Genomic DNA, 22,137 nt, shown 5'->3' with positions numbered 1-22,137 from the left:
ATCTGTCCAAACAGCATCATTGTTTTATTAAACATGTTCTGGCAATTTCCCAATTTTGATCATAACGCAAGAATGTGTGTATAGCCTGCAACGTGTATATAGTCCTGTGAATAGTTTTTCTGTATTTTTATTTTTTATTAATTTACTTTTATGCTTATCCTTTGTAATTGTTTTACGTTTGTATATATATGTATATAAGATTAGAGTAGTCCCTCTCTGGGCGAAGGCTGGTTGAAAAGAAGCTCGTTTATATTGCTTATGCCACAACCCATAAAACCATAAAATTTGATTTGATTTGATAGAAAATAAAATTTGATTTGATTTGATTTGATCTCTGTCTCTCTCTGTCTCTGTCTATCTGTCTGTCTGTCTCTCTCTCTGTCTGTCTGTCTGTCTGTCTGTCTGTCTCTCTCTCTCTCTCTCTCTCTCTCTCTCTCTCTCTCGATCATTTCATATGGAAGGTAAGAAGCAAAACAAGAGATTGACTTGAAGGTGCCGTAAACGTGAACTCCCTGGCATGTTACAACCTCTTCTTATTATGCAGGTCATCTCGGAAAATGTGTGCGTTAATTGGTGTGTGTGTGTGTGTGTGTGTGTGTGTGTGTGTGTGTGTGTGTGTGTGTGTGTGTGCGTGCGTGCGTGCGTGCGTGTATGTATGTATGTTTATGTAATTACGTGCGTGCGTGCGTGCGTGCGCGCGCGTGTGTATGTGTTTGTGTGTATGCTTTTGCTATCAAGCATATGATACCTGCTGTAATAGTTTCATGCATTTGTTGTATGCATTTAATGATTGCTTCAGATGTGTATATTTGCATATAATTTGCTGTGTGTGTGCCCACACACGTGTGTATCTGTATGTGTGTGTGTGTGTGTGTGTGTGTGTGTGTGTGCGTGTGTGTGTGTGTGTATCTGTGTGTGTGTCCGTGTCCGTGTCCGTGTCTGTACGTGTATAGCTGTGTATGTGTCTTGGTGTCGTTTGACAATGTTTGCTTAAGTTATATTATCTTTCCAAGCTATGTTTTCATGATTATGTCTCAACATTTGGCAGGCTCTTTCTTTATTTTGCCTCACTTATTTGCATGTGTAGGCTATGTTTAAAGCCCAATGTATCACACCCTTATTAATTTCGTTTTATGCACCAATTTCATTTGTCTGAAAATTGTCAAAATCAACTCATTGATTAGAACAATAAAACATCCATCCATCTCTCTTTCTCTCTTTCTCTCTCTTTTAATGAGTGACGCAATACAACAGATATTGTTTACACGTCAGTTTATTTGGTGTTTGCTTTCAGTGAAACCGCTTCCCGTGAGTTCAGTACACGTGACGGCACTAAACAGCACCTCTGTCAGAGTGGACGTGACTACAGTGCTGTATAAGTCATTCTACACCATCACCTACCACGCACCACTGGGGGACGAGGGAAACTACAACACGGTAACAACATCAATACAATACTTTAGGTCATCAGTTTGGCAACTATACTGGACAAGCTCGTGATAACGATAAATAGGCAAGATGCTAATTTGCAGCAATACTGTCACAGTTTGACATTATTGCGCTTTCGCTGCTCACATGACAAATCTGACGCTTACAGACCTTGTGATGAGTTGTTAAAGATAGCTGGTCACGTGACGATACTACAGCTCACAGTTATGTTGTGATGAGTTGTTAAAGACAGCGGGTCACGTGACGGGCGATACTACAGCTCACAGTTATGTTGTGATGAGTTGTTAAAGACAGCTGGTCACGTGACGATACTGCAGCTCACAGTTATGTTGTGATGATCGAGTTGTTAAAGACACAGTCCTTCTCGGGACACGATTTCGGCTTACAATACAGTGTCCAGTTTCTTTATGGTGTGTGTGTGTGTGTGTGTGTGTGTGTGTGTGTGTGTGTGTGTGTGTGTGTGTGTGTGTGTTTACGTTGTCTCGAAGATGACTAATCCAGTTTTTCAGGGTCGATCATAATGACTTGATAACGCTTGACGAGACTTGGTTTTTCTCCTCTTTTTTCTGTCGGTGGCGAACAGACTTCCAAGACAAGTGAAAAGTCCTTTGTGATCAGCGGCCTTCACCCCGCCTACAGCTACACGTTTGATGTTCGTTGCAAGTATGAAGCCCACAGGGGTTACCTGAGCGAACCCGTGCAGTTCAATCTGGGAAGAATGCCGGAAGATGGTATGTGTGTGCCTTGATTAGTACCATTTCTGTATTATTTGTTTTCCTTTTCTTTACACCTGCCTGTACTGTCCTGGAAAACGTTGGCGTTAATGTTCCTAAACTGACTGGGTTGGTATTTTTAAAGTGTTTTTTTTTTTTTATCGCAGTCGTGTTCATGATTTTATTCGTTACTGTTGTTCGGTTGCTAAACTGAGAAAGGCTGACTACGTATTTTAAGGCGTTTTGCTGCCATTTTTTTACTTTCAGCAGTGACTGGTAGAACTAGAAAAAGTAAACTTAAAAGTAGACTATGATGTGCTGTGAATCATTGTGTATTCATTAGTTCAGTGTTTTAGTTTTATTATAATCATTTTATTTAGGATATGAACACTTTTTTTTCCAACCGTAATGGCTAAAGTACACAGTTCTGTTGTGGGTATTGCACGCCATATTGTAATGGATATTGCTCTTGTTGCCACTTTCTTTCTTTGTCCTGCAGTCCCTTCAACAGCCCCAGTAGTGACACCTGGCGGGTTTTACCTGGACTGTTCTCCGGGTTCAGACAAAAGTGCCAATAACGCAACAGCCTTCATCTATTACCAGGTGGGTTGTGTGAACATTCGAATGCAAGGAAGCCGCTGTTCTGATAGTAGCCTAAGTTCATCTACACGAACGTGTATTAATTGTAGCAGAGACGTGTGATTGGGTCTTGCTTCTTACCTTCCATATGAAATGATCGAGAGAGAGAGAGAGAGAGAGAGAGAGAGAGAGAGAGAGAGAGAGAGACAGAGAGAGAGACAGAGACAGAGAGAGAGAGCAGAAAAGTAAAAAAAACGAACTCACCTTGATAAATGACACAGGAATGTGAAAGGACGTGTTTTGATGATGGCTTTCTTCCTCAACACGACAGATACACACCTGGTTTTGTTGGTGATTTTGTGTACTAGGTCATACCAGAGGAGGACAAGAACGGAGAGATCGTGAACTACACGGCCACAGTCCACGGTGATGAGAAAAACCTGACGTTCACCCAGTCAGGCACCACTCGCGACCCCCGCACCGTGAAGCTGGACTCTGTGCCGTGTGGCGGTAACTTTGACGTCACGCTGCACGCACACACCGCTGTGGGGCCCTCGCCTGGTGCTGTGCTGCACGTGCCGCGATGGAGTGAAGGTAAGACTAATGATAATAATAATAATAATAATGGACATTTGCTATATAGCGCATAATCATATATATGCTCAATGCGCTTTACAATAACTATTAATTAATACCGTGTGACATGGAATTTTTTTACACAATATATCACGCATTCACATCGACCAGCAAACCTCAAGCCTATTAGGGCGAGCATTCACCTTTCACGGCCTTTATTCCAAGTCACACGGGTATTTGATGGACATTTTTATCTATGCCTATACAATTTTGCCAGGAAAGACCCTTTTGTCAATCGTGGGATCTTTAACGTGCATACCCCAATGTAGTGTACACGAAGGGACCTCGGTTTTTCGCCTCATCCGAAAGACTAGCACCTGAACCCACCACCTAGGTTAGGAAAGGGGGGGAGAAAATTGCTAACGCTCTGACCCAGGGTCGAACTCGCAACCTCTCGCTTCCGAGCGCAAGTGCGTTACCACTCGGCCACCCAGACCAGATGTACAATACCGATATATGCTCAGCCCGGCGGTGACCTAACGATTAATTTGTTACTGCTGATATGTTAAAGGTTCAAACCGTGATAAAAAAAATCGATATCGTATGTCTTTAACGGCGAACGATTCAGGGTGGGAGGGGGGGCGTTAAATATATGAGATATATTTGTCAGCATTCACCTGGAAATTAAGGCCGGACACATTGCTTGCATACACAGTTTCTGATTAAGAAATGAGATACAATACGAACAAAATAAACTCTGGCAATAAACAGCGTTCGTAGAATCACTGTTTACATTTAATGCCAAAAAAAGAAAAAGGTTAAAACAAAATCTGGATTCGTACTCATCGAGTATTGTGCTGAGATATGAATGAAGCACTAATGTGTCCATGTAAAGCTAGCTGCAGGCGACATTGTCTTACCTGCTTTCATTAAGAGTTAACAAGAAGTGTTTCAATGAACTTACAGAGCCTGACAGCATCGTAGACAAACTGAAGCTGAAGTTGAGGCTGAACAATGGCGCGATCACAGCGGAGTGGGAGCCAGTCGCTGACACACATAACATGTCGCTCCTCGTCTACTACTGTAACAAAGCCAGTGATAATGCCATGTGTCAGGTAAGCCACAGAAAGGTTTGGACCTAGTGTATGAGAGGGAGGGGCTTCCATAAAGGCAAGGGCACAGGAGTATGCAATGGGGGGGGGGGGGGGGGGGGTTGATCTGGAGGCCGGGACATGTTTAAATTTAACATCTGAAAAGGATATTTTGGGTATCTTCTGGAGAAAAAAGGCGCATGTGCCTGTTAAGGGGGGGGGGGGGGGGACTCCCAGAACCCCGGAAACCCCCTTAGATCCAGCCCTGGTAGATCTGTTATGCTCTGCTTAAAGCCACAGTAAGTCTCCCGTAAACCATCACAGGTACTGTCAGGCTTTTACACACAGTACAAACACCCTTTCGTTTACACACTCACCGCTTTTGAACATCCTAGGTGCCCTCCGTAAAGAGAGAGCAATTTTCAAATAATTTATTTTTGCGTAGTTTATCTTACCCCTGAGCCATCGCGAACCCGTGATCCCGTGTGATCCAGTTTCCTTTTTTCACAATGTAGTCGTCAGTTTGTGATTTCAATGGGACTCGCTGTAAGCTCATCTGCAATAGCACGTTATTGTGTACCTCTGAATCTAAACGCAACAAACGGCTGCGATTCACACGAACTAGAGCGATGACAGTTGACTGTTCAGAGGAACGGGCGCTAGGCAGAACCGTCGTCTGCTACGAGAAAGACGGTTTGCGTGACACGTTTCTGGGCTTCTCTTTTTTCAACTTTCAAAACTTCGAATTGTACTGATCTTGTCTTGATGAAAAATAATTCTTTAATGATTTAAGAATGTTTGTGTAACAAGCTGTCAATTTATTATCTAGATTTTAAAAGTTAGTTCTAGCGCCAAAACGAGGCGCCTGATTTGCTGATCAGAGGGTCCACGAAAATAAATTCTTTGAAAATTGCTCGCTCTTTACGTAGGGCACCTAGGATGTTCTCAAGCGGTGAGTGTTTAAACGAAAGGGTGTTTGTACTGTCTGTAAAAGCCTGACAGTATCTGTGGTGATTTACGGGAGGCTTACTGTGCCTTAAAGGATTTTCAACAATATTATATAGTAGCGTTGGCGCTTTATTATTGTCTGGTCAAATGTTTGGTGCCATGGCAGTTACTGTCACACACACACACACGCACACGCGCGCGAGCGCGCTCATTACAGCACAGAAACCTTTAAATAACTGTACCCTTTATTTGGTAGCTTCAGTTGCCCATCACCTGTCACTGACCAGCAGTGTTGATGTTTCCAGAGTGCGATTCTCCACGTCAACATCACTGCAGCCAATGGCAGTTACCCCCTGCCGTCAGCTGACGCAAACATGAAGTTTGGGGTCGCGGCCATATTGCAAGATGACGCAACCACCGGAATCAAGTTCACAGAATGCATCTATGATCCCACCAAAGGTGTGAAGAAAAATGAAAATACTGTTTGATGTCATGTGATTCAATACAACAGAAAACGCAGAGCGCTGACGTGCCTGGTTGAATTTAGTGTTTATATGCATGCATGTAAAATGTAGGAATAATCTTATTCACGAGATCAACAGCGAGCGTGTTTGTCGTGCACACTTTTAAGTCAACAATTAAGTTCTGAATATTTACTGCAAGGGCTATGCTACCACGTTTTTCCTTTTCCACCATTATGTGAAGTCAATGTTTCCTGTGAAAGTGTAATATATTGTATTCCGTGTACCCACTTTTCCTTACTTAGATAACTTCGGAATTGTTTCCATCCCCTGTTTTACTTCAGATAGGCCTAGTTATTTTCCACTAGAAACAAATAAACCATTGTGGGTTTGTTTACGATTCAGTGTCACCCATACCATCTGACGTGAGAGCCTCGGGGCAAACTGACTCCATTTTGGTCATGTGGAAGGGAGAGAACGCCTGCGACTCCACAAAACGAATCATCATCTACAACTACGAAATAGAACTCGTCGTACCTGGTGGATCTGAGACTATCAGTAAGTGACTGACAATGTTTAGCACGCTGTGCGTCTTGGTGATAAAATAGAAAATGACTTTGAAGTTTTTCTGCACGGGGAATTAGAGGGAATCGATTTCTAGAAAATGTCTGCGCGTTTGTTTGTTGAAAGAGGAATCAGCAAAGTGAAGCGAGGATCGCAGGCTGTGTGGGCTACCAGAATGGAGCGCTCTACTTTCAATGTGTAAACTTTACCAACAGTATTTCCTGCACAGTTAATGTATTCCCAGAGAGTGATGTCATTAGTCCAAACGATTTGTTTTAATCTCTAGTACTATAGTAGTGATTAGAGACACTTTTTTGGCGAGTTAGGTCCCTTTGAAAAATGGATGATATTGTAAGACATTATGTCAAAGATGATTCAGATCAAAATATATTTGATTTTTTTTCAATTGCAAACAAGAAAAATATATTTTGCAAAGTAATGAGAAAAACAAAATTCTGTTCAGAGGTTCTTGTTGACCAATTAAAACGGGTTTCTTGCGATATTTTTGTTTGGCAATTGTCAAATTTTTTTCACGTGGTGGACTGATGGTGATGAAGTAATACTGATCGTGTTTCTGTATGTCGACAACAAGACTCGCTTTGTTTCTCTCTATGCAGGGTCCGTCATGGTGATGATGTAATGCTGATCGTGTTTCTGTATGTCAACAAGACTCGCTTTGTTTCTCTCCATGCAGGGCCCGTCATTGTGATGAAGTAATACTGATCGTGTTTCTGTATGTCGACAACAAGACTCGCTTTGTTTCTCTCCATGCAGGGTCCGTCATGGTGAAGATGTAATGCTGATCGTGTTTCTCTCCATGCAGGGTCCGTCATGGTGGTGATGTAATGCTGATTGTGTTTCTGTATGTCGACAAAGAGACTCGCTTTGTTTCTCTCCATGCAGAGTCCGTCATGGTGATGATGTAATGCTGATCGTGTTTCTGTCTGTCGACAAGACTCGCTTTGTTTCTCTCCATGCAGGGTCCGTCATTGTGATGATGTAATGCTGATCGTGTTTCTGTCTGTTAACAACAAGACTCGCTTTGTTTCTCTCCATGCAGGGTCCGTCGTGGTGATGATGTAATTCTGATCGTGTTTCTCTCCATGCAGGGTCCGTCATGGTGGTGATGTAATGCTGATTGTGTTTCTGTCTGTTAACAACAAGACTCGCTTTGTTTCTCTCCATGCAGGGTCCGTCATGGTGATGATGTAATGCTGATCGTGTTTCTCTCCATGCAGGGTCCGTCATGGTGATGATGTAATGCTGATCGTGTTTCTCTCCATGCAGGGTCCGTCATGGTGATGATGTAATGCTGATTGTGTTTCTCTCCATGCAGGGTCCGTCATGGTGATGATGTAATGCTGTTCGTGTTTCTCTCTCCATGCAGGGTCCGTCATGGTGATGATGTAATGCTGATCGTGTTTCTCTCCATGCAGGGTCCGTCATGGTGGTGATGTAATGCTGATCGTGTTTCTCTCCATGCAGGGTCCGTCATGGTGAAGATGTAATTCTGATCTTGTTTCTCTCCATGCAGGGTCCGTCATGGTAATGATGTAATGCTGATCGTGTTTCTCTCCATGCAGGGTCCGTCATGGTGATGATGTAATGCTGATCGTGTTTCTCTCCATGCAGGGTCCGTCATGGTGATGATGTAATGCTGATCGTGTTTCTCTCCATGCAGGGTCCGTCATGGTGATGATGTAATGCTGATCGTGTTTCTCTCCATGCAGGGTCCGTCATGGTGATGATGTAATGCTGATCGTGTTTCTCTCCATGCAGGGTCCGTCATGGTGATGATGTAATGCTGATCGTGTTTCTCTCCATGCAGGGTCCGTCATGGTGATGATGTAATGCTGATCGTGTTTCTCCCCATGCAGGGTCCGTCATGGTGATGATGTAATGCTGATCGTGTTTCTCTCCATGCAGGGTCCGTCATGGTGATGATGTAATGCTGATCGTGTTTCAGTCTGTTAACAACGAGACTCGCTTTGTTTCTCTCCATGCAGGGTACGTGGTAGATGCAAGCAAGGGGGTGTACGAGCTGAGGAATGTGACACAGGACACCGACTACCAGGTCAGGATGCGTGCCATCACCTCCAGTGGCGTCTCTGGCTTTTCTGATCCTGTGCGTGCAAGGCTATCGTCTATCGTCTCAGGTATTTTTCATTATCGTGTGTGTGTGTGTGTGTGTGTGTGTGTGTGTGTGTGTGTGTGTGTGTGTGTGTGTGTGTGTGTGTGTGTGCGTGTGCGTGTGTGTGTGCGTGCATGTGGATACAGAGACAAAGGTTATCAATGTTCGTTGGAAATAGCGCAGAGCCTAGTAATGACCCTTTGGTTTTCCTAACATCAATAGAAAACAAGTCGCGTGAAGCGATATTACATGTACTACATTTAGTCAACCCTTCAAACTCACAGAGTAAAATTGACCGCAGCGCATTTTGTTCACTGTTATATACCCAACAGCTGTGTCAGTTTCTTGTCGCGTTCACGCACAGAAACTGACAAGCCAGTACTAGTGTTGCACGGTAGCGTGTGGCGCGTTGAGGGAAAGGAATCTTTTCTGTATTAATATTCTTTTCAGCTTACTGAGCTTGTTTTTAATCCAAACATAACATATCTATATGTTTTTGAAATCAGGAAATGATCGAGAATAAGATGTAATCATGTTTTAATCGATCAATCATACTTCAATTTTAATTAGAATTTTCTTTTTGTTTTTAAATTTTTTATTCTCTTTTTGTACATTTATTTTTTTATTTTTTTTACATGTATATGGTGTACATTACAGAACATCACCTAACCGAAAGGACAGAATCATATAACAGAAAAGCACACTTGGACAATTACAACATACATGGGGTGGGAGGATGGAATGGGGAGGGGGGATGTTCAGTGGTTTGGTGGTCGCATTATCAAAAGGTTTTAAGAACGAAAAAACCTAAGGGTTACATCAAAACGTGCATATACAGGCGCCAATCCTTGTAGAATTTATCTACTGTATTATTCACAACTGCGTTATACTTTTCACAAATAAATCTTTGCTTGAAGTTTCTACTAAATGTCTAAAAATGAGGGGTCTTTTTGTTCATTTTGGAAATATATACATGGTGTTTGGCACAGATTAATAACACATCAAAAGCTTTATCGGTGACTACATTGTTCGCCACTCCAAGAAGAACCAGTTCTTTAGACAGTTTTAAATTGTCGCAATGGGTGCAGTTCGCCTTTAGCCAATTTACAAATTCTATCCAAAAAGTCTGCACTTTATCACACTCCCAAAACATATGTAAAAGGGTTTCTTCATTTCTACCACAAAATGTACACAATGACGTATCCACAATTTTTCGCAAAAATAGAAACCTTTCTGTGGGCAAAATTCTGTACAATAATCGGTACTGGAACCATCTCAGACAAGTGTCTTTTGTTGTTTTAAAAACATGTTGAAAAATAGCCTTCTTATCTAACAAACAGTCTAAAGATTCAGACCATTTTTCGATACATTTTGGGACCGTAGTATGTTCAATCAGTTTTTTGTAAATAAGTTGTGTCTTACCTTTACAAATACATTTCCACACAATGGGCTCTGTCATAATAAAATGTTTATCAAATTCTAAGCCGATTTTTCTCTGATATTTCTTAACAGCCTGGATTACACCTTGATACAATACAAAATCGCCTCGCACATTTGGATATTTGATTTTAAACGCATTATAGGATAAGTATCCATTTTGTCCCAAAATATGACCAATCTGAGCTATTCCATTGTCGATCCAATTTTGAATGTACACTGTCTTTTTATCTCTCCGAATATTAACATTATAATGTAAACATTCTGATACAAAATCGTTAAAGGTTATAGAGTCACATTTTCCATGTAGTTTCTTATAATGTTTAAAAACATTGGTCCAAAATGGGTTTTCCATTCTCTGCATCAAAACATTTGCAAATTCCTCTCCTCTCATATTAATTGTTGTAACAGATGGACATGCTTTAAACAATAATCTTGATATTAATCCAGTAAGACCAACAACTCTTTTTAACCAAACAATTTTTAGAGATGACAGAAAACTTTTCACGTCAATCATCTTTAATCCTCCATCTTCATAGGGTTGGGTGACCGTAGTTCTTTTAATTTTATCTCTTTTTCCATCCCAAAGAAATTTGAAAAAAATATTATTTAACTCCATCATAAACTGTTCGTCTGGATCAGGTAAATTAGTAAACAAATATAATGTGTCAATTTGGAAATAGCCAAGGTTTTTAGGACTGTTATTTTACCAAAAGGTGTCAGGTTCCTTCTGGTCCATGAATTCAGAAGTTTTTGAATTTCCTTTAACTTATTTCTATAGTTGAGAAAAACAACCTCGGATACATTCACCGAAAAAATAACGCCAAGTGCTTTAAAATTATCCGGGTTCCAGGTAAAATTCATATCAGGCAAAAATCTTCTTTTGCAAAACTTTAAAGGTCCTAACCAAACTACAATTGTTTTATCATAGTTCATTCTCAGACCTGACAGTGATGCAAAATGTTGTAACACTTTTATACTTTCACAAAAAGATTGCTCTGTACCATCAAGAAACAGACTGGTATCATCGGCGAATTGTGACAATAAAATATTTTCGCCAAGAATATTCATACCACCAATCTTTTTGTTCTGGCGTACCATAAGAGACAATATTTCAGCACAAATCAAAAATAAATAAGGTGACAGCGGATCCCCTTGCCGGGTGCCTCGACCTACATTAAACCATGCTGAATACCGACCATTAACTGAAACACAGGACTTAATTTTGCAATAAAAAGTAAAAATCCATCGTTTCATGTCATTTCCAAAGTTAAATTTGCTCAAAGATTTTTCAATAAATGACCAGGCAACACTGTCGAAAGCCTTTTCAAAGTCGACCATCAAAAGTAGGCCAGGTATATTATGTTTATTTGAGTAGAACAGGGTATCATATATTAATCTGACGTTTTCACCAATATAATTTCCTTTCAAGAAGCCTTTTTGATCATCATGAATCAAATTTGGCAAAACACGTTTAAACCGTTCTGCAATGCACGTTGATGCAATCTTATAGACCGTATTTAACAGAGTAATTGGTCTCCAATTTTTCAAGAGTGTTTTATTTTTTCCTTCCTTTGGAATACATACTATAACGCCCTGTCTCTGAGTCACTGACATTTCTCCTTTCTCAAATCCACAATTTATAGACCGTAACATAAACTTTCCTAAGTCAGAATAGAAAAACTTGAAGAATTCCGCAGTGTACCCATCTGATCCTGGGCTTTTGTCGTTGTTTAATTTTTTCACAGCTTTGAGTAGCTCACATTGAGTAAGTCTACCTTCCAGTTGTTTACTCTCAGCATCTGTTAATACAGGATGAGCCAGGTTTTCATCAATCTCTTGATTTACCAGTTCGGCTTCTCTTGAAGTGTATAACTCCTCATAAAAAGTCTGTGCTTCTTTAACAATTAAAGCATTATCATGAATAACTTCACCATCATCTTTCTGCAAAAAACACATGGACTTCTGGACAAACTGTCTTTTCTCCAAATTACAAAAATATTTTGTATTTTTTTCCCCTTCTCCAATCCACTTCGCACGGGATCTAATTATCATACCATCCAATTTTTTCTGCCTTATTTGACTTAACTCCTGTCGTGTTTGCTCTAAAAGTTGAATATTATACTCTGTCAGGTTACTTTCCAAAGTGTATATCTGAGAAAGAAGATCTTTTTCTTTTCTGTTACTTTCCTTTTTTTTATATGAGGAATATGAAATGCATCTACCTCTTATTTCCATCAATAACATCTCAAAAAACAACTGATCATCAATCAATAGCTGTAAATCATCATCGTCAATCAAGTCAATATTGTCCACATTATAAACAGGTAAAGCATATTGTATCTTTACATCAACAATAACCTTCTTCACTATATTTACAAATTCCATGTCTGTCAACAGTGAATTATTAAACTTCCAAAAGGGTCTATCACGTTTAACAACATCAGTTCTAAAACTTACACTTAGAATTTTCTTATTTTTTATTTTCTGAGCTTGTTTTTAATCCAAATATAACATATCTATACGTTTTTGGAATAAGCATATGTTAAAAAATAAGAGATGATTATTTTTGAATCAATTTGAAAAACAATTTAATTAAAATGTTAACTAATTAATTATTTTTTAAGCATCCAAGCTGAAATGCAATACCAAAGTCCGGACTTTGTCGAATATTTTTAACTAAAATTTCAAGCAATTTGATCGAAAACTTGAGGGTGTGACAGTGCCGCCTCAACTTTCACAATAAACCGGATATGACGTTATCAAAGACATTATCGAAATAAGAGAAAAAATCGTCTGAGGATATCATACCCAGGAACTTTTATGTGAAGTTTCATGAAGATCGGTTTTGTAGTTTTCTCTGCATCGCTCTACACACACACACACACACACACACGCACGCACGCACGCACGCACGCACACACACACACACACACACACACACACACACACACACACACACACACACACACACACACACACATACACCACACCCTCATCTCGATTACCAGTGAATGTTAAGACATTTACTGAATTTGTCATAACTTGACCAAATGTAAATAAAGAGAAACAAAAAGTGGATGAGAAATGTGGGTTCTTTGTTGTCGATTTGTCAGGATGGGGTTGAAAGTATTATAGAAAAAGTTCTGATATCAGCATTATCTACGTGGGTCATGCCAAGATCAGGACCAGTAAAAACGAACGTTTAGGCCAAGTCTACAACACGCCGCACTGGATATAGTGTAGCTTGATGTGTTCAGTCTAATGGATATAGTGTAGCTTGGTGTGTTCAGTCTAATGGATATAGTGTAGCTTGGTGTGTTCAGTCTAATGGATATAGTGTAGCTTGATGTGTTCAGTCTAATGACGAGAGTTTCTTTTGCTTTTGGTTGTTCGTGAATACCATCTTTCTGCCACCTCAGGACTGAAAGACGAGGAAATTGCTGGCATCGCCATGGCCGTGTTGGTGGTTGTGTTCATCCTGGGATCCCTGGTCTTCTGTTTCTGCAGGTAAGAATTAGCCGCTGCGAATGTTGTGATATGACGACAAAGGGCCTACATGCAGGGCCGGACCAAATGAGTTGTAAGGGGGGGGGGGGGGGGGGGGGGGTTCCTCCTTTTTTGGGGGGGCAAATCAGCAAAGTGGCGAAGCCACAAGCGCGCGCCTGCAAAGCAGGCGCGCGAACTATGGGGGTCCGGGGGCATGCTCCCCCGGAACATTTTTGAAAAACGGGTAAAATCTGTGCAATCTGGTGCATTCTGGGCCTTGTTTTGAGTGTTAAGAGCAGCATTGTTTTGGTGCTAAAACTAGTAAAAGTCAAAGCAAGGTACATGCTTTTTCCAGGGGTGGGGTTCCGGAACCCCTGGAACCCCCCCCTGGGTCCGGCCCTGTACATGTATTCATTACACTTCTGCCCTGTGCTCAATTAAAGAAAAGCGGCTGGACAGATTTGGAGGATTTTCTTTTTTGTGTGCTTCTGTCTTTCACTGGGTTTTTTAACACCTGGTAGGGGAAGGGCTCCTAATATGGACCACTTTTTGTTTCATGCTGATAACTAGCTTGTTTTCTTGCGAAGAAGTTTCATTTTGTGTTTGGTAGTCCTTCTCTCTTAGGTTAACCGTTAACCCTAATAAGAGTTACATAGCTTTGATAGATATTCAGCAAAAATTAAATACAGAAAAATCCACAAATGGTCCATATTAGGAGCCTGGGCGCCTAATATGGACCACCGAAGCGGCCTTCTCGAATCACTGTATAAAGCCCCCTATACTTCAAAATAACATGATACAACTTAGTGTGCAAGTCAGCATAATTAAAATATGCTTTAGATTTATCTGTTTCGGGTTGATGAGAGCATTATTTGAAGCACACCAGGAAACTAAAGAAGCTTATCAAAAACAGAGTGAAAATAAGTGAAATTATCAACTTCCACGAAAAGAAGACTTTTTGTGATATTTGTGATATTTGTTTTAAATCTCGAAGGCTAGTTATAGGTTATTTCCAGCAAGCTTCTGAATGAATTAATGAAAATAGCATTAACTTTTATTTTCTTCGATTTGTTGAAGGTGGTCCATATTAGGGGACTCACACATACTTTGAGATTTTGCTATTATTTTGTGTTTGCAGTAGAAACTCGGGGTCAACACTGCTAAAATGTAACAAATACGGTCTTAGCTGTCAAATGTAGCAATTTTTGTGTGATAAAGCTTTGGCTGTGGACAGAAACGAATCCGTTTTAGGCGGCAAATTTAGAGTGAACCCTGCCAAAAGTGAAAAAAAATAGAAAAAGCCTAACGGTTTTGAGGTTTGTGTTTCTGCAACTGTTTTGACATTTGAACGTTATCCAGAGAGGGTGAATACAGCCAATGAAATTGTGTTGAGCGCTCTAGCGCCGTTAGTTTGTCAGAACAGGAGGTGGTCCATATTAGGAGCCGGTCCATATTAGGAGCCCTTCCCCTATATTGTGATATTATTTACTGTTTGTTTTTTGCTTTAGGGGCAAATGCAGCTAACTGCTCCTTTCTTTTGCTAATGTATTTCGGCTTGCACATTTCATAATTAGTCTTTCTCCCCAAACGTCAGATGACTATGACGTAATAAGTGTTGACGTCATGTGTTGCTTGTATGACAGGGACAAGTTCAGAGCGGTCAAGTCCAAGTTCAGCCGTTCTGTCGACATCCCCACTCCAACACTGTCTCGGGAGGTAAGACGGGTAGAATCTTCATAGCGTGTCTCGGTATATGAGATCATGGGAAGAATCGTCATAGCGTGTCTCGGGATATGAGATCATGGGTAGAATCGTCATAGCGTGTCTCGGGATATGAGATCATGGGTAGAATCGTCATAGCGTGTCTCGGGATATGAGATCACGGGTAGAATCGTCATCTCAACCCCACCGTGTCTTTAACGACAGCCGTCTGGCTCTTGAGCGTAAAGGCGGTTCTTGATTTAACCAATGTCGACTTCGCGAAGATTTTGTTCTACCTAAATTCAGTGCTAAAGCTTCGTGTAGCACACTACGGGAAGTCGACCTCGTCCAGTTAATGTGTAGCTAAGGTAGTCAGTGTGCTTTTAATCGGACACACATGTCATTCTTCACTGGATTATGCTGTACAACACTGGATTATGCTGTACAACACTGGATTATGCTGTACAACACTGGATTATGCTGTACAACACTGGATTATGCTGTACAACACTGGATTATGCTGTACAACACTGGATTATGCTGTACAACACTGGATTATGCTGTACAACACTGGATTATGCTGCACAAGCACGATGAAGAAGGAACCCAGAAAGAAATATGTTTACCTGAAAATATAGCTAGTCCGATAGACACGTGGGGGAATTCGGGGGCTGTGATTGGATGGTCTCACACATCCCTATTCTGATCATCGAAGTATGTTCCTTTGGATATTCGCATGGTTCCGGTTTCTTCGATGTGTATAAAGTACACGCATACCTGGCCAGTTTGTTTCTGTAATACTCGCAAAAATGCAAAAAAAGATCTGCGCATGCGTTCAAATCAAAGAGAAAAACAAGTCGCGTAAAGCGAAAATACAATATTTAGTCAAGTAGCTGTCGAACTCACAGAATGAAACTGAACGCAATGCCATTTTTCAGCAAGACCGTATACTCGTAGCATCGTCAGTCCACCGCTCATGGCAAAGGCAGTGAAATTGACAAGAAGAGCGGGGTAGTAGTTGCGCTAAGAAGGATAGCACGCTTTTCTGTACCTCTCTTCGTTTTAACTTTCTGAGCGTGTTTTTAATCCAAACATATCATATCTATATGTTTTTGGAATCAGGAACCGACAAGGAATAAGAGCAAAGTGTTTTTAAATTGATTTGGACAATTTAATTTTGATAATAATTTTTATATATTTAATTTTCAGAGCTTGTTTTTAATCCGAATATAACATATTTATATGTTTTTGGAATCAGCAAATGATGGAGAATAATATAAACGTAAATTTGGATCGTTTTATAAATTTTTATTTTTTTTTACAATTTTCAGATTTTTAATGACCAAAGTCATTAATTAATTTTTAAGCCACCAAGCTGAAATGCAATACCGATGTCCGGGCTTCGTCGAAGATTACTTGACCAAAATGTCAACCAATTTGGTTGAAAAATGAGGGCGTGACAGTGCCGCCTCAACTTTCACGAAAAGCCGGATATGACGTCATCAAAGACATTTATCAAAAAAATGAAAAAAACGTTCGGGGATTTCATACCCAGGAACTCTCATGTCAAATTTCATAAAGATCGGTCCAGTAGTTTAGTCTGAATCGCTCTACACAGACACACAGACACACAGACACAGACACACACACACACACGCACATACACCACGACCCTCGTTTCGATTCCCCCTCGATGTTAAAATATTTAGTCAAAACTTGACTAAATATAAAAAAGGAAAATCGCGTGTTTGTGTGCTCGATGTAATCCTAAGAACCTTTACACTCTTTCTTCGGACACTCAATCGCTGAAGCTCGCATTTTTCATGATCCGCTAACTTCGACCGTTACTTTTCATATTCACTGAGACTCGGCATGTGACCTCTACATAATCATTCTCAGGAACACACACAAACAAGCAAACAAACAGACACGAGATGGGGAACACACACAAACAAGCAAACAAACAGACACGAGATGGGGAACACACACAAACAAGCAAACAAACAGACACGAGATGGGGAACACACACAAACAAGCAAACAAACAGACACGAGATGGGGAACACACACAAACAAGCAAACAGACAGACACGAGATGGGGAACACACACAAACAAGCAAACAGACAGACACGAGATGAGGAACACACACAAACAAGCAAACAGACAGACACGAGATGAGGAACACACACAAACAAGCAAACAGACAGACACGAGATGAGGAACACACACAAACAAGCAAACAAACAGACACGAGATGAGGAACACACACAAACAAGCAAACAAACAGACACGAGATGAGGAACACACACAAACAAGCAAACGAACAGACACGAGATGAGAGTGTGAAGGTGACATATGTTAACGATTTTTCTCCACAGTTCCACCACGCTGGCCAGCCAGGAAGCAGTTTTCTAACCGGAGTTTCAAACCAAGGATTCGTACCTGTAGGCACTTCTGCTGCGGTAACCCATGTGAGTTTTTATTGTTGGACAGACTGGGCGTGTCTTTGTGCGCAAAGCCTCCTGTAAAGTGTGTGTGTGTGTGTGTGTGTGTGTGTGTGTGTGTGTGTGTGTGTGTGTGTGTGTGTGGTAAATATATAAATACTGGTCACAGCATTACTATGGTTCATAGTGTATGACATAGCAGAGTAGCACGGCACACAGCAACACTGCCAAGCATTCTGTTTGACGTCATTGTGTGTCTGCTTGTTTCAAGTCAAATTGACCTTGTTCATTTTGTTGTGAGTGAGTTTTTTTTAGGATTGCTGGCGTGAGTACGCGTGCACCAAGTGGGCGCACGTGTTCACTAGCACGCACGCACACGCTCACGCACACTACATTGTATACACTATACTGAAGTCAAAACGAGACTGACCAATGTCCATTCTGTGTCCACAGAAACACCAGGACAGTAAGGACAGTGGCTACATCGACAACTCTCCCGCCACCCCTCGCCAGGTGGTGCTGCAAGGGGCGGACAGTGTCCCATCAACCGGACCAACAGATCTCACCATCACTGACCACACTCAGTCCGCCAGCCCTGATGGCAACGTCGGCTGCACTGCTTACGTCACCATGGCGGATGGTTATATCCAGGGAGACGACTCTGGTTGCATTGTGTCTTCAGGCGAGGAGCCAGCCGCTGCCGTGGCAGAGTGTAAATCTGCACACATCCCGGTACCGGCGTGTTTCGGCGGAGGCGAGAGCGATGAAGGTCTTGACACAGTCGGCAAGGGGACTTTGAAAGATTTCCCTTCCCTCTCAGACACAGGCAGCAACAGCTATGTTCGCTTCAGCACTGAGGACTGTCCCCGGCAAGATGGCGAACAGCTCTCCGGTGAACCAGCAGAAGTTGTCATCAACTTCTCCAAAGGGAAATGTCCGGCGCCATTTGAGCCCGTTGTTGGTGTTGTTCATGTCGCGCTGTCGGACCCTGGCACAACGCCGACTGCTGTCAATTCTGGCAATGGAGTTGACTCTGAGGCCAAGCTTGACCCAAAGAAAGAGGACAACGGCTGGGCAGCCCCTGCAGAAACTGTCACCAACCCAACCCAGGATTTCACCCTGGAAGGCGCCACGAACTCCGTAGACAGGGAGGTAACTGTGTCTGTTCCCGAGCAGCAGGGACTTGGCAGCTATTCGCAGATCTCATCCTCCGGCGTAACTGAGAAATCACGCAGGCAAGGCACGCAAGAGGGGGAGCCTTCTGACGAGCGGCTCGAGGCGAGTCCAGCGACGGTGAGTCCTGGCTACGTCACCCATGACGTCACGCATGTACACGCCCAGTCTGGCCCGACGCGTCATGTCAACCAGCAAGATGCTTCAGATAATCTTCAGGGCGAAGCGGCACCAGGAAGCATGGAGGATCCGTCACCCTCCCACCACACATATCTGCCTTCCTCTGCCCCTGGCGGGCGTCTTGACGAACCCTGTAACCCAGCGAATGTAAACCCTGAGCCAGAGAACCCGATACAACAGGACCTCTCACCAACAACACGTCATCTCCCCTCTGTGCTGTCCACTCCGTCAGCGGCTGATTCTCCACCACGTCCACCTCAACAACCTGTAGAACAGGGGGAAGGAGCTGTTCTTGACCCCCAGATTGATCGTGACATTGACCCTGCACCTCAAGGTCGTGTCATTGACCCTGCTCCTCAAGGTCACCTTGACCAGGAGCCAGCGACAGACATCCCCCTACTGTCTGCTATGCCCGGTGGCTATGTTCTCCGCCATGCAACAATCCCAGATGTCTCCCTGCCCGTGCAGGACGAAGATGACAGTGAAGGGGGAAGCCAACACACAGAGAAGGACGAAGATGACAGTGAAGGGAGAAGCCAGCACACAGAGAAGGACGAAGATGACAGTGAAGGGAGAAGCCAGCACACAGAGAAGGACGCAGCGCGATCTGAAGAGTCGGGGTCCTCTTTATCCGATTCAACGCCAAGCCAGAGTTCAAACGGCGCTGGTTATGTACCCTTGGATAAAGTTGAGAAGATGACCTTGATTCTTGACAGCAGCGCTGCCATGGTAACGGCTGATGAGAGCGATGCAGGCGGGAGAGAGGGGGGAGGAGGGAGGGGTGGCTTTGAGAGACTGGACTCTGGCTACTCCTCTCCCAACTCTGCCCAACGTTCTCCGCAATGGCGATCGTCTCCTGGCTTCACGAGTGTGCAGGAGACACCGCACAATGACAACGACGATGAAACGTTCAACATGACCCCAGGAGAGCCTGCAAGGGCAGCCCCCAAGAAGGGTGTTGCCAAACAGAGACACGGCGAGAGGATCAAGGGAGAGAATGCAGGGAAGGAGAGGGGGTCACTCGGTGGCGCACTGGTTATGTCGTCCCCCATGCGGCAAGCATCATCCGGGTACGTTGAGAGGAACGACGTGTTCGCCGCGCCGTCAGAGACCAGTGCTTGAGAACGGGAGCAGCTGGAAGGACTTGTCCTCAGGAGAATGCGCCGACCTCGTCCTCGCTCCTCGAAGTGCTGTGCAAGTGACAAGGGTGTTACGACATCGACATCTGTGTTCCATGAATATACACGTGTTGTCAGTGCAAGTGACCAGGATGCTACGACATCGACATCTGTGTTCCATAGATATAATCGTGTTGTCAGTGCAAGTGACCAGATGCTACGACATCGAGATCGATGTTCCATGAATATACACGTGTTGTCAGTGCAAGTGACCAGGATGCTACGACATCGAGATCTGTGTTCCATGAATATACACGTGTTGTCGGTGCTGTACTGCTGTTTCGGAATTTACATGGAACGAAGAAGGAAAGCGGAAGAGGAAGAAGTACAAACATACTCGCAAAAAACGATCTGCGCACGCGTTCAAATCGAAGTGGGAAAAAAATGGAAAATCGCGTGTTTATGTGCCCGATGTAATCCTTAGAACCTTTCTTCGAACACTCAAAAGCAACTTCAGGGCTGGAAGACTACAAAATTGCACTTTCTGCCGACTGAATCTACGCTTTCTCAAATCAACCGGAACAGGAAGAAGAAAAAACTTTCGAAAAAACAATCTGCGGATGCGCATTTTCTCAAAAACAGGAAACCGGAAGAGGAAGAAGAAGCAAAAGTGCTCGTAGAAAAAGATGTGCGCATGTGCGAATCTAAAATGGCCGCGGAACTGTTAATCGGTGTATTGACTGACGTAGTCCGGAAGAATTCATGCATCAACTTACGTCACGTATTTGACGTCATCACTTCGCATACCTTATGGTCTCGGTATTTCGTTGGCCTTCATATTTCCTACTTGTAAAATGACCCTCAAAGCTAACCGAGACTAGTTGAGGTTGTATCAATGCGCCTCGCCAGCAGGTGGTTAATGGCTTTTTTAGCGAGTGGTTATCGACAATTAATGACCGGTAATTTTTAATGAGTTGGGGCATTCTGACCAATCACAGGATCTGTTTCATTAAAACGCCACCTTGATTGAATGACAATACTGATAACGTAGCGCAGTGAATCTCTGACTGACGCCATTGTGGTTACGTTTGATCATTTGTTTAATAACAGTTGATTCCACACGGGACATTTGTTCATAGATGTTTAAAATATTAACATATTTCCTTTTGTTTTAATTGTGTGTTTTTTTTCTCAGGAATGCTAATTAAGTGATCTTCAAAAGTAGTCATTCTGAGAGGAGATCATTTTCAGCACGCGTAGCCTTCTGTAAGGATGTGTTCTATACGATACCGGGGTTCCATGACACCGAGAGTTGTCACAGAGTGTAGTCACAGAATGTGCAGTAGTAGCCTGCTATCTAGAGCTGGGAAGGTCTGCATTTAGCAAACGACGTCTTCGTCATAAAGTGTCATTGTCTTCTTTTTGCTCAACAACGTCCGTTTTCCCAATCATGAACATGTAGCTAGCGGACCGTGTTTTGCGTCGCCTTGACTGGTTCTCTCCCCTGCCTTGACTGGTTCTCTCTCCCCTACCTTGACTGGTTCTCTCTCCCCTACCTGGTTCTCTCTCCCCTACCTTGACTGGTTCTCTCTCCCCTGCCTTGACTGGTTCTCTCTCCCCTACCTTGACTGGTTCTCTCTCCCCTACCTTGACTGGTTCTCTCTCCCCTACCTGGTTCTCTCTTCCCTGCCTTGATTGGTTCTCTCTCCCCTACCTTGACTGGTTCTCTCTCCCCTACCTTGACTGGTTCTCTCTCCCCTACCTTGACTGGTTCTCTCTCCCCTGCCTTGACTGGTTCTCTCTCCCCTACCTTGACTGGTTCTCTCTCCCCTACCTGGTTCTCTCTCCCCTACCTTGACTGGTTCTCTCTCCCCTGCCTTGACTGGTTCTCTCTCCCCTACCTTGACTGGTTCTCTCTCCCCTACCTTGACTGGTTCTCTCTCCCCTACCTGGTTCTCTCTCCCCTGCCTTGACTGGTTCTCTCTCCCCTACCTTGACTGGTTCTCTCTCCCCTACCTTGACTGGTTCTCTCTCCCCTACCTTGACTGGTTCTCTCTCCCCTACCTTGACTGGTTCTCTCTCC

The 22,137-nt window shown here is 42.9% G+C and overlaps 1 protein-coding gene across 1 annotated transcript in view; it reads left to right on the top strand.

Annotated features, from left to right (window-relative positions):
- LOC138967643 (uncharacterized) overlaps positions 1–21,677 on the top strand; it is a 40,987-nt gene extending 19,310 nt beyond the window's left edge. The window contains exons 6-17 of the mRNA XM_070340249.1: positions 1,295–1,437; positions 2,033–2,180; positions 2,662–2,765; positions 3,110–3,335; positions 4,284–4,432; positions 5,662–5,815; positions 6,223–6,375; positions 8,388–8,537; positions 13,372–13,459; positions 15,082–15,154; positions 17,518–17,610; positions 18,037–21,677. Of these exons, the coding sequence (XP_070196350.1) occupies positions 1,295–1,437; positions 2,033–2,180; positions 2,662–2,765; positions 3,110–3,335; positions 4,284–4,432; positions 5,662–5,815; positions 6,223–6,375; positions 8,388–8,537; positions 13,372–13,459; positions 15,082–15,154; positions 17,518–17,610; positions 18,037–20,058 (3,503 nt within the window). The 3' untranslated portion in view covers positions 20,059–21,677. The remainder of the gene's footprint in view (positions 1–1,294; positions 1,438–2,032; positions 2,181–2,661; positions 2,766–3,109; positions 3,336–4,283; positions 4,433–5,661; positions 5,816–6,222; positions 6,376–8,387; positions 8,538–13,371; positions 13,460–15,081; positions 15,155–17,517; positions 17,611–18,036) is intronic.
- Positions 21,678–22,137: the final 460 nt, after the last annotated feature.

Source organism: Littorina saxatilis, linkage group LG5 (assembly GCF_037325665.1).
Source record: "Littorina saxatilis isolate snail1 linkage group LG5, US_GU_Lsax_2.0, whole genome shotgun sequence".
NCBI classification, from domain to species: Eukaryota; Metazoa; Mollusca; class Gastropoda; order Littorinimorpha; family Littorinidae; genus Littorina; species Littorina saxatilis.
This window is presented reverse-complemented; position numbering and strand designations above follow the sequence as displayed.